At 40.6% G+C, this 16,645-nt stretch overlaps 2 protein-coding genes and 1 non-coding gene across 8 annotated transcripts in view; all 3 read left to right on the top strand.

Annotated features, from left to right (window-relative positions):
• The first annotated feature begins 1,088 nt into the window (after window positions 1-1,088).
• Window positions 1,089-11,617, top strand: kansl2 (KAT8 regulatory NSL complex subunit 2). 6 transcript variants are annotated; one of them, XR_004332882.1, is made up of 10 exons: window positions 1,089-1,193; window positions 3,579-3,836; window positions 3,938-4,110; window positions 4,279-4,393; window positions 5,013-5,176; window positions 5,313-5,476; window positions 6,685-6,781; window positions 7,599-7,852; window positions 8,981-9,206; window positions 11,318-11,617. XR_004332882.1 is itself a non-coding variant. In XM_032522161.1 (10 exons), exons 2-10 carry the CDS (start codon window positions 3,586-3,588, stop codon window positions 11,408-11,410), a joined length of 1,518 nt encoding a protein of 505 aa, XP_032378052.1. In that variant the 5' UTR covers window positions 1,089-1,193; window positions 3,579-3,585. The 6 variants fall into 6 exon arrangements, 5 of the variants coding, with proteins under 5 accessions (XP_032378052.1, XP_032378055.1, XP_032378056.1 ...); XM_032522161.1 differs by having other exon boundaries at window positions 9,000-9,206; window positions 11,318-11,410; XM_032522164.1 differs by lacking the exon at window positions 11,318-11,617 and having other exon boundaries at window positions 8,981-9,333.
• On the top strand, window positions 6,943-7,076 carry LOC116693313 (small nucleolar RNA SNORA2/SNORA34 family). The gene has a single exon (XR_004332894.1). It is a non-coding gene; the product is annotated as a small nucleolar RNA SNORA2/SNORA34 family (small nucleolar RNA).
• A 169-nt stretch (window positions 11,618-11,786) lies between the features above and the next one.
• nckap5l (NCK-associated protein 5-like) overlaps window positions 11,787-16,645 on the top strand; it is a 46,834-nt gene continuing 41,975 nt past the window's right edge. The window contains exon 1 of the mRNA XM_032522146.1: window positions 11,787-11,951. The gene's annotated coding sequence lies outside the window, so the exon portion shown is untranslated. The remainder of the gene's footprint in view (window positions 11,952-16,645) is intronic.

Here is a 16,645-nt window from a genome sequence, read left to right on the forward strand (position 1 = left end):
GCTGGTCTGATGTAATCATGTAAAACAAATCTTTTGACTTTACACCTTCAAACAAAACAGAAGCTGTTCAGCTTCAGGTTGTTAATAATCCACCCACACACCATGATTCATTTAGTTGTGCAAATCATACAGCCAAGCAGGTTATCAGCAGACATCCACTAAAGAGTCGTGAGCATATTGTTTATTATGCTCTTAACTTAAATTAATGATTAATTTGTGTTAAATCTAGTGGAAGGGGTGCCACTTTTTGGCGAGAAAGTGTACATTGAATTCATACTAAGCTCATGTGGTTTTGATTGTATAGTATTACTGCTTTGTTTGATCAAAAACTTTGTTTTAGGCAGTTCACAGTAATGCAGTACAACAAATCATCAGCTGTTGTCAGATGTTTTTGTTCCCTTGATATATGGAAGATACGCTGGAAGGAGCTCAGCCAGCAGACAGAGCTTTTATTGGTTGTAACAGGGAAACAGTAAATGCACTGAATATTTATCTCAGTAGGTTTGCCTACAATGCAAATGACAAAGTGTTTCATGTCTAATGGTTAGACTATAAAAAACATATTTCCATTTTTGAAAATGATCTTATTGGAGATGGACAAATCTTCCAATTTAAGTATTAACTTCATGCTGTGAGGAAAGTCATAATAAAAGGACACGCATTTCAAAGGAAATCACATGTCAGAATAATGGAAGACACTCATGCAACCTAACAATGCAAAATTACATAGCTACAATAAGTTTCATGTTTTTTTTTTTCACGTCTTGGTGTTTTTAGAGACACTCAGGTCTGGAAAGGAAACGTTTTGGGATTTTATTTGTTTTTAGTTGAAACATATGTGAACACTGTTCTTTTTGATATAATGTGGTTGCTTTATTCTCAATTAAAGTCAATAAATATTTTAAGAAAACCCTTGTTGCATTCCTTTTTTTGTTTTGTTTTTTACAATAGGGAAGTTTATAGAACTTCACTGCAGTGCTGAGGGTGGAAAAGATGTCTACTGTTGAAGCCAGTTTGATTGGCAGCGTGTGCGCCAATGAAATAGCTAGTGGGCCAATGAAATACTTAGAGCTTTGGCCAATCAGAACTCTAAGTGGGCGGGCTTGGCTTGTTTCTGCAGTGGTTAATGCAAGAAGAGAAAACCGACGTAGTGTGTTTCGGAAGCTTAACCCAGTCGTGTCGCTGTGAGGAAGGTAAGCAGTTATAAACCAAAACTGCGTTTGTGTTCATCTTCGGCACCGAGGCATTTCGATGATATCAAAAAAGACGACCAAATGTTGCCGTTGGTCAGTAAAACTCGGTCTTCGCCGTATAATTGTAAAAGTAGCGAGTAGCTAGTGTTAGCAACTGCTAGACAAAGATGGCGACGCCATAACTGAAAGAGTGACGCAGTAAAGAGAGGCGGGCTAAAGCCATAAACTAAAGCGCGGTGTGGCGGCTTTCTTAGCGATACTGTATGTGTGGCGGTTGGGTTAGACTGGTTAAAGACAGAATGTAACGTTAAGTATGCTAGATTTTGAATAAACATGTTCTTTACGTTAGTACTTCCGGTTTACTTGATTGGTGTTTGGTAGTTTTAAATGTTAAGCATGTATATTTACTTGTAATAAAGTTACTCTGGCGTATTTGAGAAGCCACCTGATCTGCCGCCGCCTCTGCCGCGCGGAAACGCGCCGTTTCCAGTCATTTCAACCAAGAGAATGCGGTAGAGGGGATGCGGTTTCGACCACGGCGTATGAAGCGGTTGCCGCCTATATGAGCAGTTCATTGTGCTAAACTTCTGGGGGTAACCGTTGGGCGGCAGGAACCACTTTTAAAAAAACATTTTGTTAAACGTTTGCATGTAGGCAGGGTTGCCGCGCGGGTATGTGAAACCATCATTAATATGAAAAACGGTCACTGATACGAGCAGTGAAAGGCGAGCGGCACTGCAGTGGCAAGCCTTTGGCAGGTGTCCGGACAGTGGGAAGCGAGCGGCACTTTTTCGGCACCCCGTCCAGAAGCAGCCGAGCTCAGCCTAATTCGCCATAAGCTATGGGTGGGGCAAGATTTTCAGGGAAAACCCCATGGAGAAATGGTTTGTTGTCACAACAGGTCAGCTGTAGGTTTAAAGATTTTTGTTGAGCTCTACTTTTTTAATGACTTTGGGCTAGGAGGTTAGACTGACTGGCTGACCAATTATTTCGCAGTTGGGTCAAGGCAACACAAATAGCATTGTTGACTACTGACACTGCGCCATCGGAGTGTAAATGTGTGTGTGTTTATCTGATGAGCAGGTGGCACCATGTAAGGCAACCTCGGCCATCAGTGTATGAATGGTGAATGGGTCCTCTATGTAAAAGCGCTTGGAGTAGTGGTTAAGACTAGAAAAGAGCTATATAAAGAGTAAATTTACAATTTCAAGGTCCCATGACATGGTGCTCTTTGGATGCTTTTATATAGACCTTAGTGGTCCCCTAATACTGTATCTGAAGTCTCTTTATATAGTCCTTAGTGGTCCCTAATACTGTATCTGAAGTCTCTTTTATATAGACCTTAGTGGTCCCTAATACTGTATCTGAAGTCTCTTTTATATAGACCTTTAGTGGTCCCTTATACTGTATCTGAAGTCTCTTTTATATAGACCTTTAGTGGTCCCTAATACTGTATCTGAAGTCTCTTTTATATAGACCTTAGTGGTCCCTAATACTGTATCTGAAGTCTCTTTTATATAGACCTTAGTGGTCCCTAATACTGTATCTGAAGTCTCTTTTATATAGTCCTTAGTGGTCCCTAATACTGTATCTGAAGTCTCTTTTATATAGACCTTAGTGGTCCCTAATACTGTATCTGAAGTCTCTTTCCCAAAATTCAGCCTTGGTGCAGAATTCTAGCCACTATGAGCTTTCCTTAGCATGTGCCATTTCTGAGTCTGTAGCTTTTTTTTGGGGGGGGGGGGGTTGTGCATGGTGGATGCTGGTGGTGTGGTCTTGACCAACTGCCACTTTGCTTGATTGAAATTCTCCAGACGGGCAAAGCAGAGGAAGGTAACCTTGCATCTTATGACCTCATGAGGGGCAAGAATCCAGATCAGCCCATCTGCCCAAAGGCAGAGCACAATACCCAGGGCTCTGTTTACACCTATCACCATTTCTAGCTGCTGGGGGAACTCATTAATGTTAAAATGACATTTTCATGCTATGGGACCTTTTAATCAAATCCCTACTGATTCGTGATATCTATGCAGCAGCAGAGTTGACACCCTGTGGTACTCCTAATTGGTGATTTAATTTACTGTCATAGCGACTATCCCTTTTAATCTCTGGTTAGTACAGCTCTAACTTTCACATTTCAGGTCTCAATTAGTCTTTTTGTATATAATATGACAACGTGTGTCTGGTGATGTTGTCAAAGTCTTTGCTTTGTCCAACCAACATTACAACACCTGAATAACTGAAAGATATTCAGTTTTATGTTAAGAGTAATTGCTATTTTCTCTTAAAGTTAAACGAACGATTAACCACTACCACAATAGATAACTGGATTATTAGTCTGTTAATCAATTAACATACAAAGTGTTCCTTCTAACTATTTTGCAGACTTGCGATGAACAGGATACGAATCCACGTTTTGCCTTCAAGTCGGAACCGGGTGACCCAGACACCTCGTCCTCAGGAGCCCCTGGCCTGCTCCTTTACCCAGCGGACATGCTCCCAGCCTCGCCTGGACGGCCTGGAGTACTGCATCAAACACATTTTGGAAGACAAGAATGCTCCATACAAGCAGTGCAGTTACGTCTCTGCCAAGAATGGGAAGCGCTGCCCCAATGCTGCACCAAAAGTTGAAAGAAAAGATGGGTGGGTGGAAAGTCACAATTTCATAAGTTCAGCTTATTATTATGTCTCTTTCTGACAACTCTTCTCCAATGACTCTATTTGTGACTCTGTTTGTTCTTTAGAGTGACGTTCTGTGCAGAGCATGCTCGCAGGAATGCCATGGCCCTCCGAGCTCAGATGAGAAAGGCATCTTCTGGTCCATCCCCAGAGTCACTGTTGTCTCAGCTAAGTGGATACAACCGCGCAGAGATGCACAGCATTGATGGAGGACGCTCTGAAGCTAGCCGGATTCTAGGTAAATGCTCTGGTTTGGACTGGGAGATGCTTTCTGGGAGAACTGTGGACCCAACTTTATCTCCAGTGCATTGACTTTTTGTCTGTATTATGGTTTGTCATTTCTCTTGCAGTTCATGTTAATATGTGAGAATATGAATATAACTATAACTGCACCTTCTCTGGACAGATGAGGACAGCCTGAGTGAGGAGGAGCAGGGTCCCTTGGTACTAGACCAGACATGGAGAGGAGACCCTGACAGTGAGGCAGACAGCGTTGACAGTGATCACGAGGATCCTCTGAAGTAAGAAGAATCATCCGTCCGTATCTCAAATTTTTAATCCAAACTTGCATAGTCATATTATTGGATTTAGATCGTTGTTTGAATCTTACATTTTGCCATTAAACCTGAATGTACTGCCTCAAGCAAAGCTGTGACTCAATTCATTGTATAAACTAATTCTGATCAGGTTTTGAGTATGTAGTGTGAAAACACTGGAAAGGTGACAACATTTAAGTACGGTCAAAAGTCAGCAGACAAACACAAAACTGGATTTATAGTAACGGTATATATAGTAAAGTAACAACTGCAGAATGGTCTTTGAAAACAAAAGTATAAAATCTTTGGAAAAACATTTTGTTCTCTGAGGTTAAGTCAGCAGTGGCTTTCTAAAATTACAATTTTATTGAAAGGAACACATACTAATCCCTGTTTGTATAAAACTGTATGTTTTCTTGTATACTCATTTCAAAAACAATATACTGCATATAGCACATACTGTATATAGTTGTAAAATGTCTTAATGTGGCCTCAATCCAAGATTGTGTAGTCACATTGGATGGAGGTAGTTGGAGAGTAGAGCTGTGACATGATCTTTTTCCTTGTAACTTTACAGTGACATATTTTCTTTTATAAATCACAGGCATGCAGGGGTGTACACAGCAGAGGAGGTGGCACTCATCACTCGAGAAAAACTCATCAGGCTCCAGTCCCTCTACATTGACCAGTTCAAACGCCTGCAGCACCTGCTTAAGGAGAAAAAGCGCAGATACCTGCACAACCGCAAAGTGGAGCACGAAACTCTAGGTAAATGTACAACTAATGGGTTAGTAACCACAGGTTTTACTTGGTCTGTGTACCTGTTGGAGATCATTCCACGCCCTCTCATGTGTATGCCCTCACAGCCCTGAGCGTTGTCTGTATTTGTTGATGTTGCTCTCAGGGAGCAGTCTGCTCACAGGGCCTGAAGGTCTGTCCATGAAGGAGAGGGAGAACCTGAAGAAGCTCAAAGCTCTGCGCCGATACCGTCGTCGGTACGGTGTGGAAGCCCTGCTGCACCGGCAGCTTAGGGAGAGGAGGCAGGCCGCGACAGAAGGAGCTCCTCAGGTGTGACCCCCCCTCTCAGTAGAAAGTAGTAAAACTATTAGGCGTTTGAGACTTGTAACTAATGTTAAAGGGTCCGTTCACTAAACCACATATAACACTCACTTTCTCCTAGTGGTATGTAGCCATGAAAATAGTTTCTAGTTCATCTGTTCAGGCTTAAAGAAACCCAAGTCTGAGATTTCTGTGGCCATCTCAGTGTACGTTTGTGAAAGGAATTAAGTTTGTGCTTTTAAACTTTAGAGCGGTTTGTCTTTTCAGAAACTATTTCCCAAGTTCTTTTGGATGATCTAATGACATTAAGCTTTTTTCACTGGAACAACAATACTTGTGAAGAAATACAGTAGTGTCTATGAAAACTGACGGCCCAGGGGTCAGCACTTTGGTTCAACCACGAGCCAGCTTTTTTCAGCATTGTTCATTTACAGGCATGGTTGAAACGCAGGCTTACATTTTATGTTGGGTTTATCTTTTTTTTTTTATATATATATAATTGTATTTTGGAATAAATTGACTTATATAGAACTGTTTTAGGTATCCAGTAGCATGTCATTTTCCCCAGGGGCTAACATAGTTGGAGAATATGCTAAATATTCTCAATTTATTGTGGTGCACTATCAGTCTAGAGATGAAAATCATGTAAGAGTTTTGACGTAAACTATAAAAGGGAAAGGTTTAGCTCTGCCAGGGCGCCCCGACCTTGCAGTTTCCTCTGGATCAACCATATTTGCTAAGACTTGGTGGAGAGAAATTACGCTGTGGACATTTAATGTACTTTTTTTTTTTCCCCCAAACTGTGGGAACTACAAACTATGCTATTCACTTCCACTGTATTGCGGTGAAGGCATGCATTTCTGAAGCTGATGTCTCTAGACCTATCTGCATGGCTGGATAACACTAGAAGGGGGATTTATTCCCATGTGGGCAGACTTCTTATGCTTTAAAAGTAGCTAGCAGGGCTGTAATGTCCTCAGTTATGTTGATTACTACTGTGAATCTGGCAGATAATACATACTTTTGGGTTTGAGATTATGCTTAACATATTTGAGTGCAGCAGAATGGAATTTCACTTCACTTTTATAGGCATTTTATTCCAACAAGTTTGTGGCATCAAAGGAATGATAATGTTTTTAAGGATGGTTATAGTTCTAGAGGAAATACAGTTTAGGTTCTGTTTGGACCTTACCTAACACTTCTTTCCTCTGTTGTAGCCACACACAAGAACGGTGCATGAGAAGTGCATCTCGTTTGTGGAAGGAACTCGATGTACCAACCCCTGCATGCCCATGACCAGGCACTGTGTCTCACGTATCCTCAATTAGGTTTTTAGCATGTTTTTGAATTGTGTAGAACGTTTACATACGAGAAACCACAGAGGATTTTCCTAATATTACCTGAATGAAGATATTTACATTTAAAAATGTCTTTTAAATGAACAGAGGTTTTCTGCTCATTTAGCCCTCACCACCTCGGCCCTGATCAAGACCAACAGCTTGCAGTAGCTGCTGGTTTCAAATGGTGCCTACATAAACTCCTTCCTGTGGTCTGTTGATTTTTCCCAGAGTAACAAAGGGGCTAATCTTTTCAGTTGGAAGGAACAAAATAGCTTCACACCCTGCCCGCAGTTAAACATCAAATCACTGGGGTAGTTTCAGTATTTTTCAATAGGATTTAAGTTGTAGTTTTATCTGTATCGGCACTTTGTTTCGCAATTGTCATTTTAGTTGGAGGGTGATTAGTGTCCGGGCACCAGTGTCCGGACACTAATCACTAAATTTTTTTTTTTTTTATCACTATCTTCTAACTACAAATTCCGAGGTACTCCTATCATAAACACAGTCAAGCCCACTGCAACTTCACAATAAGTAGCCTTATGTTAAAAAATGATTACAACAAGAGTATTTTCACAGGAATAATTGTCGTACTTGCATTTATACTAATTATACTAACTTTTGAGGCTAAAGTTTGCCATTAATCACAACGTCCACAGGTCAGACTATAGATTTTAGTTTTTTACTTTTTAAGATGGGGGCAGTTTTCTTTAACAGTTTATTCTGTCACGTGGTCATTTTTTTGTGTTTGTGTAGACATTGTTTGTCATTGTCCTTGAAAACCAGACACTCAGACATCTTCCAGGATGGCAATCAGGTGCTTTTCAAAATGTGTCCAGGCCTGAAAGATGTCCCATGTGAACGCACCGTCCACATGGGTCAGTCTGACGACCCTCGCTGCCCGCTTCACCTCACCCTGCCCCCTCCCATGTACCAGCCTGAGCAGGAGCCTCCACCACAGGAGCAGATCACCACTGCAAGCAGAGACATGTATCTGAGTGCGGCAGAGCTTCAGCCCACAGAGAGCCTTCCCCTAGAGTTCAGTGATGTATGTAGAAACGATGTTCCCCTAACATGGTCCTCTGATGTATATGCATTGTATTAAAAACGTAATGTTCCACACGTATCGTTAGCTAGGAGTGCTGCCATTTTAGGGTGCTTTCACAGCTACTGTCACTTTTTTGGTTCTGGTGCATTTTCCTTTCCGGTTTGTTGCTGCCGGAGTTGGTAATCTTGTGTCCCATGGTTTCTTTTCAGATCGAAATATCAAACAAACCAAAATGTGTTACAAAAAAAGCCACATGAGACTCCACTCGTGTCTGGGGTGGGAGCTAGAAAGTTAACACAAAAAAAGGTCCCAATTATGGTCGTATATTCATCAAATAACAAGAATGCAATGGATTTCTTACCAGAGTCTGATTTGGATTTGAAAACCCCCCACTTCTTGTACAGACCAAAAAAAACCTGATAGCTATCTGCTGTGTTACAGTAGACGTGGTTTTTAGCATGAATTTGAAAGCTAAACTCCTATTAAATTCTTCAAATGATTGTAAATTGTCAAGAGTGATCTGTCTATTTATGCAATGGGCTTCAGTAATCATGGTAACAAGACTGCAGCGCTGATTATGCAGGACAACGGGCACAAAAACATTCATTGTCTGTCAGTCAATCAATATGACTTTAGCTCTTTAGATTTTAAAAAGAGTTAGTGTGAACATGAACGGGCAGAACTGTTGGAGGCAAAAATGTATCACTTTGGCTTGGTCCGGACCAAATGAATCAAACTACAGTTTAAAAGCACCTGTAAAATATTACGATTGGCTTGTTTAGAAGAAGCAAATTACTTGTTTTTCAGTGGGTCTCTTAACACGCCTATGAGATTTCGTTGTGCAACTCCAATGTGTCCAGCTTGTAAATAATCAAAGGTTGATCTTTATTACACAATTTTTTTGCTGTGCCAGTATTGTATACTGTTTTTGGATAAACACAATTAGGCATAAATGAAGGCTGGGTTACAAGGTCGGTCAAAAACTGGATGTGTCTCCCACATGCAGTACAAAGCCGCAACACCTGAAGCTGTTTGCAGTACCATGTAAACATTGATTATTCCGAAGCAAGGATACTCGAAATGACACAAATATACATACAACTTTAAAAGTTTTATGTTAAGATTTAGATTTCATCCTGTTATACAGGACCTGGATGTGGAAGGGGACGGTATGCAGGGTCCTCCTTCCCCCCTACAGTTTGACACGGCCCTGGCCCTGGAGGACCAGACCATCAGAGCCATCGCTGAGGCCCCGATGGACATCCTGACTGGAGAAGACCCAGACCAGGTCGACCTGGATGCCTCGGAGCACGAGCTCTCGGAAAGAGATGTGGCTGCCATCATGCATGACCAGGTTAACGCTCAATCAGGGGCATCTCGAATATCTTGATTCTTATGAATGATGGCGCCCATACACTGTAATAACAATCCTACAATTTTGTTGTATGTAATGTATGGGTCTAATAAAATCTTGGTCACAATCTGTGTCAGTACGATACCAATTTTAAGGCGTGTGCGATGGTTGATGGTAGATTGTAGCGCTACAATGTGAAATGGAAAAAATAGCTGCAACTTAAAGGGGAACTTGTTTTTTTTTTTTTTATTTAAACCTGGACCCCGTTTTTCTATAGTTGTGTCTTAAGGGATGAATCTTTGGCCCAGTATTAAGCAAGACCGCTGCAGCTGGAAGGTTATTGGGCACTATCACGTTACGTCCACAAAAAGTGCTCGTTTTATCACGGACATGCTATTGTTCTGACAGCCTAAAATAAAAATAAAAGGTTGACCTCTGTAGGGATCCTTTCCATAATGTTATCCGATACTTCTAAAAATAATCTGAGCCTGTTGGTGAAACGGCTCCTTTAGTTGACAGATATTGACAATGCACATGTTATGGTTACATTGCCGTCTGGTTGCCAGTTACAGCGTTCTCGCTCAATACTGGACCAATTTAAAGATTATGATCACTTATATACCAATGCATGGCAAAATGGGGTCCAGGTTGGGGAAAAATAAAACAAATTACCCTTTTAAAGGATAGGTTCATATTTGTGCTATTCATATCTGAAGTTGTCTGCGTTCATCAGATCAAATTGATATTTTCCAAACGCAGTGTTTCTAGTACAAAGGTCACTCCTTGTGTCACCATCTCTCCACTAGAGCTCAGCAAGTAAACCCTGTCCAGGAAAAAAAGACTTAATTCCTAAAAAGATTGTTGCTTTGGAAGATATGCACATATTAGCTGTAGATAAACGTAGGAATATACTTTATGCACCGAATCAGGACAGCATTGTATCCCCCGTCTCTGACATAGGGATCCCGTGAGGAAGGGTCCTCTTCATCAGCCAGAATGAACACGAGGAATGATTACTGCAAGGAAAAAGCTCCTCCAATGTTTATATCACACCTGACTATTGGTTTAAGACGGATTGGTAAAAATAGGGAACCTATTTGTTAACGTCACCTCTCTGCTTGCATCAATGTTTTATAAAAATGTGGCAGAACAATAAAATAGATTTGGCTGTAGTGCAAAACCAGTGGTGGAATGTAACTAAGTACATTTACTTAAGTACTGGACTCTAAGCATAACTCTCAAAAAAGTTAAAGAAATTAATGCTAAGTGTGAAAGACAACTAGTCTTTCTGGGAATTAAAGCGTCCTGTTGGGTAATAAAGATAGAAACAAGATTAAAAACAGCAGAGAAGTTCTAGTCCAGCAACCGAATCTACTACAGAGAGCTGTCACGATAATAGAGTATTTACTAATGAGGTAGTGCAAATGTAAGGTGATTAAAATGTAATGGTCATATATAATGGTGGGTAAGGGGTATATAAAATACAAATTGAAGATAAATATATGAACAAATACAGATTGTGTGTATAAGGCTAACATAGCTGGTGACTGACATTCCAGGAAAAGGTAATTATAAAGTAAATAAATACTGTGCAAGAGTAATGATTTCCATGGAAAATACATAGTAACTGACTGGAGAAATGCAAATGCATGTAATGCATGTAAATGCACCTTTTCCATCCACTTCTATTGAACAGTTTAGAGGGAACAAATGTATAAAAGATTATATAAAATATGGCATTTCTGTTTCATGGATTCATTTGTATGGGTACATTGAACATTCACATAAAAACAGGCAGATGGAAACTATTGTCTTTAAAGTTCTACACATCAGCCATCACTGGACTTCACTCACAATGTGATCTAGGACCACTGTTTTTTAATTAACGGACAAAAGATTTCAACCACAACAGCACAAAAATCCAAAAATCGCACAGTGTAAACACACCTTGTAGCAAAAACAAGCCACTGAAGCAAGTCAATAAAGAAGGCAATAATTTGTGTTGTCTCCACATTCCTGTGCAGTATGTTGACACAAATAAGTAGGAATTTCAGCCATTTAATGAACACAAATACTGTACCACTGTCCTAACTTCCTGTTCCTCCATCCAGATGGTGTCAGAGGTTGCAGGAGGTGAAGAAAAAGATGCCACTGATAATTCCCTCCAAGACATTGACTCCGCTGCAATCAATGCTCCCAGATGAAGAACCTCTGCAGCGTCCTTAGAAAGAACATGTCTCCCTTCCACAAAGACTGATGTTGAGGTCAGAACAACCTCTACAGCCCATTTCATCAAGGGTGTATTTATTTAGTTTTTTGTTCTGGGTTAAAATGCCTTAAAATTGTACCTAATTAGTGTCTTTTGAATAAAAGGACACTCATCTTTCATCCACAAATAAACGACTTTATGATACCTTTGAGTGTAATAATCTCCATGTAGTCATTGAAGTGTGGAGAGAATATTTAAAGGCATCCAGCTTTTTCAAAGTCAAGTTATGTTTGGCAGCATGGGGACAGCCTCTTAAAAAGATTGGGGCGGGTAATGCAATTTCATGCAATGACATCACTTTTCTTCAACCCAAAACACAACGCCGAGGCAGAGAAAGGGAAGCGGCTGCTGCTGCAGGGAAGGGACGCTGCAACGATGAGCACGAGATAGATAGGTTTTACAGAAAAAGCTAGAATATCGCTGTCATTTATCAAGAATGGCGCAGCGTCGGCTTCGACCGTTTCCAACCAAATGAGGTGAGTTTTAAAAGCCAGGAAAATGTCGTTTCATGTTAGCCTGGTCGAGAGATACGCTGGAATACCGACAGAGGCTTTTGGCATGCTGCTCATTGATTTAACAGCCCCGGCAAAGTGAACGGCTGAACGGGTGTTAGAAGCTAAATGTGTGGGTATCTTTACCGTGAAACGCCCCGGTGTTTTACAGCGTTTGTGGGAGACACGCAAGGGCGTAACGGTGTTACCGAGTCGAAGGGGACTCATTTCGGTGCAGGTTTTGGGTTTTTTTTTTTTTTTTTGGAGGGCCTGTCCCAAGAGAAAAAAAAAGACATTTTTCTGAACCGAAGTAGGTTTTTGTTCTGCGTGAACATGCTAGCTTAAATACAGTCATGTCGCAATTTTAGCCTCGTTTTAAGGGTTGAAACCTGAAAGGGGAACATGGAAAAGGAACTGAAATTTGAGTCCTAACTACATTTTTTTTCTTTTTTTCTTCTTACAATGATGCAAAAACGAAGCATTCTTACGAAGGAAATATAACCCAGTGTGTGTGACTGGAGACAGTTGTCTTCCACAGCCACCAGGCTCAAAGCAGAGAAATGTTGGATGAATTAAGGTGTGAACATGTCTGGAGCAGGGATGTAGTGGAGGATAAACCACCCTGGGTCATGTAATGTGACATTAGAATCATTTTAAAGGAACATGAATCCCTATTACCCTTCTAACACTGCATCACTAGTCTATAACTTTGTTAGTTATTTTCACCTGCTGGGTTAAAGTCCTCCTCCACTCACATTTGAAACACATGGATGTTTGAGCTTCACTGTGCAGAAGGATGTCTGTGGACAGTTTGTAGAAGGTTGTTTTCAAAGGAAGGGAAAGTATGAGAAAGATTTGGTGACATCTCAACTACTTTGGAAGCTGATCATGATCTAATCTGTAACTGTCAGCACATAAAGTGAGTTTAGACCTTTCAGTAAAGTCAGACACGTTTTGTGAAAGGAACATTTTGGACATTTTGGAAATCCATATATCTGATATAAAACACTTAGAAACGGGTCAATTTGACCCAAGGACAACACAAGGGTTAAAAATATCAATATTAATATTGTAGGCAAGGCAGCTTTATTTGTATAGCACATCTCAGCAACAGGGTAATTCAAAGTGTTTTACACAAAACCAGTAAAAAAAAAAAAACAGTTAAAAAAAAATAAAAACATTAAGACACATAAAACACAAGAATAAAAGTTACAGTGCAGCATTGGAAACATTAAACACTAAAGAAATGAACAGTCGTTTAAAGAAAGGCACATCAAAAAGAAAGGTCTTCAGCCTTGATTTAAAAGAACTGAGAGTAGCAGCGGATCTGCAGGTTTCTGGGAGTTTAGTCCAGATATGAGGAGATTAGAAACTGAACGCTGCCCCCCCCCCTCCCCGTTTAGGGTTCCTGACAACTGGGGCAGAAGCAGACCTGTCCAAATCACATGAGAGGTCATGGGGGGTATGTGTGATTGTGTATTCTAGTCTGTGATCGCATTCATTTGTGTGTGTGTGTGTGTGTGTGTGTGTGTGTGTGTGTGTGTGTGTGTGTGTGTGTGTGTGTGTGTGTGTGTGTGTGTTGGTGTGTGGGTGTGTGTGTAACTACCAAATCCCAAACCTCCACCATCGGTCATTCTGTACATGTTAGACTTTTTCCAGTTTTCATCTTTAGGGGTCCTCCCCTCAAAGCACCGGCCTGGCTCGGCGCCATGTCGGCCCGTACAGAAACGGATTTGGAGAAGTACTGGCTGTGAATACGTGTTATTGGATCATACCTCAACAATGCTGCTTTTCACTAAATGCCGTACCCTCAGCATTTTCCGAATAGCATTCTAGTCACGAGGAGTGGATTGTTTCTCGTTTGTTTTCACATTGTGAAGGATTTTATTGGCCATTAAAACACATGCCAGTAATCTTAATAAGTTCTCGAGCCTATTAGGAGATTAAACAAGATTCAAAACATCTAAAATAATGCTCTTTAGCAATAACAGAGTCCTTTTTGAAGGAGAAAAACATCCATGCTTAATGATCTGTGTCTGTTGGTTTAAAGCCAGATGAATACGCTCATGCTGTTCTCATTGTCTCATCGTCTTCTGAACAAAGACCAAACTTTAGATCAGTAGAAATGGGAATGGAAGGATTGTTTGAAACCCTTTGCATTATAACAGAGATGAATGGGTGGATGGATGGATGGATGGATGGAAGATCTGCTATGAAATGCTTGATGAATCTTTTTAGTGTTTGCAGAAATGACGTACCCCTTGTGCCTTTTCCAAATTGTCTGTTGATGTCATCTTGCTTGTGTGTTGTTTTTGGCAATTTCAGACAAGTCTTATATTATGAACAAAATCCTACATCAGAGGTTTCATGGCACAAAGACCCAAAGAAACAGTGACCTCATGATTGGGAATAACTCTTTTAGCACATGTTAGATAATAGTTTGATCTTCATCTCCAGACAAACTCCCCTGATTGATCACTGCACTCTAGTAACATAATTGGACTCATGATCGACAGATAAAACATAAAGGATCAAAATTGATGCAGCAAAATCAAATATATATATATTTTTTTAAATTCATTCCACACGTTTGCCATCCTTTTCAAAACTTTCAGCCTACATTACCCACTACTTAACCCTCATGTTGTCCTCGGGTCAAATTGACCCGTTTTTCCTACATCAATGTTCTTTTTAATTACCCGAAATAACATGATTGATTCCACACAACGCTCTTTGGCAAGTACACATATCTACTTTCATTAATTTTGGGGTGTCTTATTCAATTTCATAGCATTTGAAAGACAAATTGAAGTGTTTTGAAATAGTAGTTGAGTAAAAGTTGACATATTCCAGTCTGTGATTATCATCAACATCCATTCCTTTAATTTTAGTCTAAATAATTCCTAATTTCTGCTTTTCTAACTCAAACATTAGGTATAAATTCCGGTAAATGATGATTATTGACCATAAATTCCAAAAATAACTGTAAAACTAAAGTTAATAAGTTAGTGTTACGTAGTGTTAAACGTCAACAGTGACAAATATTGAATAAAAGCACTGAAAATAGATAAAAAAACATAAGTTAAAAACATTGATAAAAAGGATCAACAAAAGTGTTAATTTTCAATTTTGAAGGAAAGACAACGCAAGGGTTAAGTAGTGGCTAATAGCGGCTAATGTAGCGTGTAGCGGGCTACACGGGTCTGGTAAACTCACTCCTTTCTAACTCCACCCCCCCCCCCCCCCAGATTATTTTCATTTTCAAAGTTGTATTCTTCAACCGACACTGACTCACGTGACATCACTTAAGGCAGTGTGGGGCAACTGGAGCCGCTGAACCAGCCTTTTAGAAGACTTTTTCACATCTGAGGGCCTAGATCAGTAAGAAAAGTACTTTTTTTACTTCAAAAACAACCTTTTGTCGATAACGCCTTCAGGAAGTTTCAAATATGGCGCCCTTTTTGGGAGAGTGGAGGGAAAGGAACTGAGCATGAGCACAGTGAGTGTCATCACTCTGGGTTGTTTCTGATTGGAGGACTTCAAGGTGTTAGACCTGTGTAAACTTTGTGTAAAGTCGGTGGTTAACACATTATAAATATCCAAATATTTCTAATTGCTGTACTCAAGATGTCGCCTAACCCTACCCACTTAGAAGCTCATTCTCAGTGTTTGGACACCGGACGCTTTAAGTTCCCACATCACATCTGTGTCAGTTGCATCCTGGACCAGCCTCGGCTTCTAGTGGTAACGTCACAAAGTCATCTCGTACTGAACTCACGTTAAACTCTGATTTAAGGCGATCTTTCCTCCTCCAGCAGATGACTTTGAACCCGTCTTCTAGCATCATCCTTCAGAGTGCAGGTTAAACATCCAAGTGAAAAAAGAAGAAGTAAAACATCTTTTTTAATATGAGGCAGACTTTAAAATCACTCTCAAGCTTATTCTGTTGATGTGGTGGAATTATTGCTCCTTTTTTTTTTTTTTTTTTTTTACTTTAGCTGATGCATGTAGCTGAAACACTTTAAGCTGTGGAGACTGGGGGAGGATTTAAGAATGAATGTGTCACATTTGGACCAGTATTTGGCCAAGAACACGCGGGCCGACCGGCGCTTTGAACCTCTCATCCTGAGGAATGTCCTCAGAGCTGCAGAAGAATCTGGTTCCCCTCTGCGCTCGCCGGATCACATTCACGGCCGCTGTACTCCATGTTTGAGCTCAATTGAAGTTTTTTGTGAGAGGCATCGGTTCCAGCGCAGCTTTGAGATTGCGTATCCAAGCTGCGGCGCATTACATCATGAAGAGAGAGCCCGTGTAATGGGCAGTATAAGTGCTCGCTCGCTCTGTTCGCCTCTAATTGTTCCCAGATGTTCCGCACGCCTTTGTGTCCCACATCTTGTTGCAGCCACAGACGGCGTTCCGACTTTATTACAGAGGGGAAACGTGGCATGGAGTAAGTGTTTAATTTGGCTGTTGGTTCTGTTTACTGGTTCTAGTTATGAAGTTATTTATTAGGCGTCGCAGTCCACCACGGAACATGAAACCACAAGTTGTCTCCTTGTTAATAATTATACAATTGATCAGAGCAGGCAGGTATCTACCAACCAGAAGTGTAAGAGCCAATTAATTCCCTTGGTATAAATAGGAACCAATCTTTGGTTCCTTGGGTGCGACCTGGAAGC

This window comes from Etheostoma spectabile, chromosome 7, assembly GCF_008692095.1.
Source record: "Etheostoma spectabile isolate EspeVRDwgs_2016 chromosome 7, UIUC_Espe_1.0, whole genome shotgun sequence".
NCBI lineage: Eukaryota > Metazoa > Chordata > Actinopteri > Perciformes > Percidae > Etheostoma > Etheostoma spectabile.

Bases quoted from the DNA above. Each gene is read 5' to 3' on its own strand.
- kansl2 (XM_032522161.1), top strand. From the start codon at position 3,586: ATGAACAGGATACGAATCCACGTTTTGCCTTCAAGTCGGAACCGGGTG. The intron at 5,177-5,312 runs GTAAATGTACAA...TGTTGCTCTCAG, and splicing joins AGTGGAGCACGAAACTCTAG to GGAGCAGTCTGCTCACAGGG. The intron at 6,782-7,598 runs GTATCCTCAATT...CCAGACACTCAG, and splicing joins GACCAGGCACTGTGTCTCAC to ACATCTTCCAGGATGGCAAT.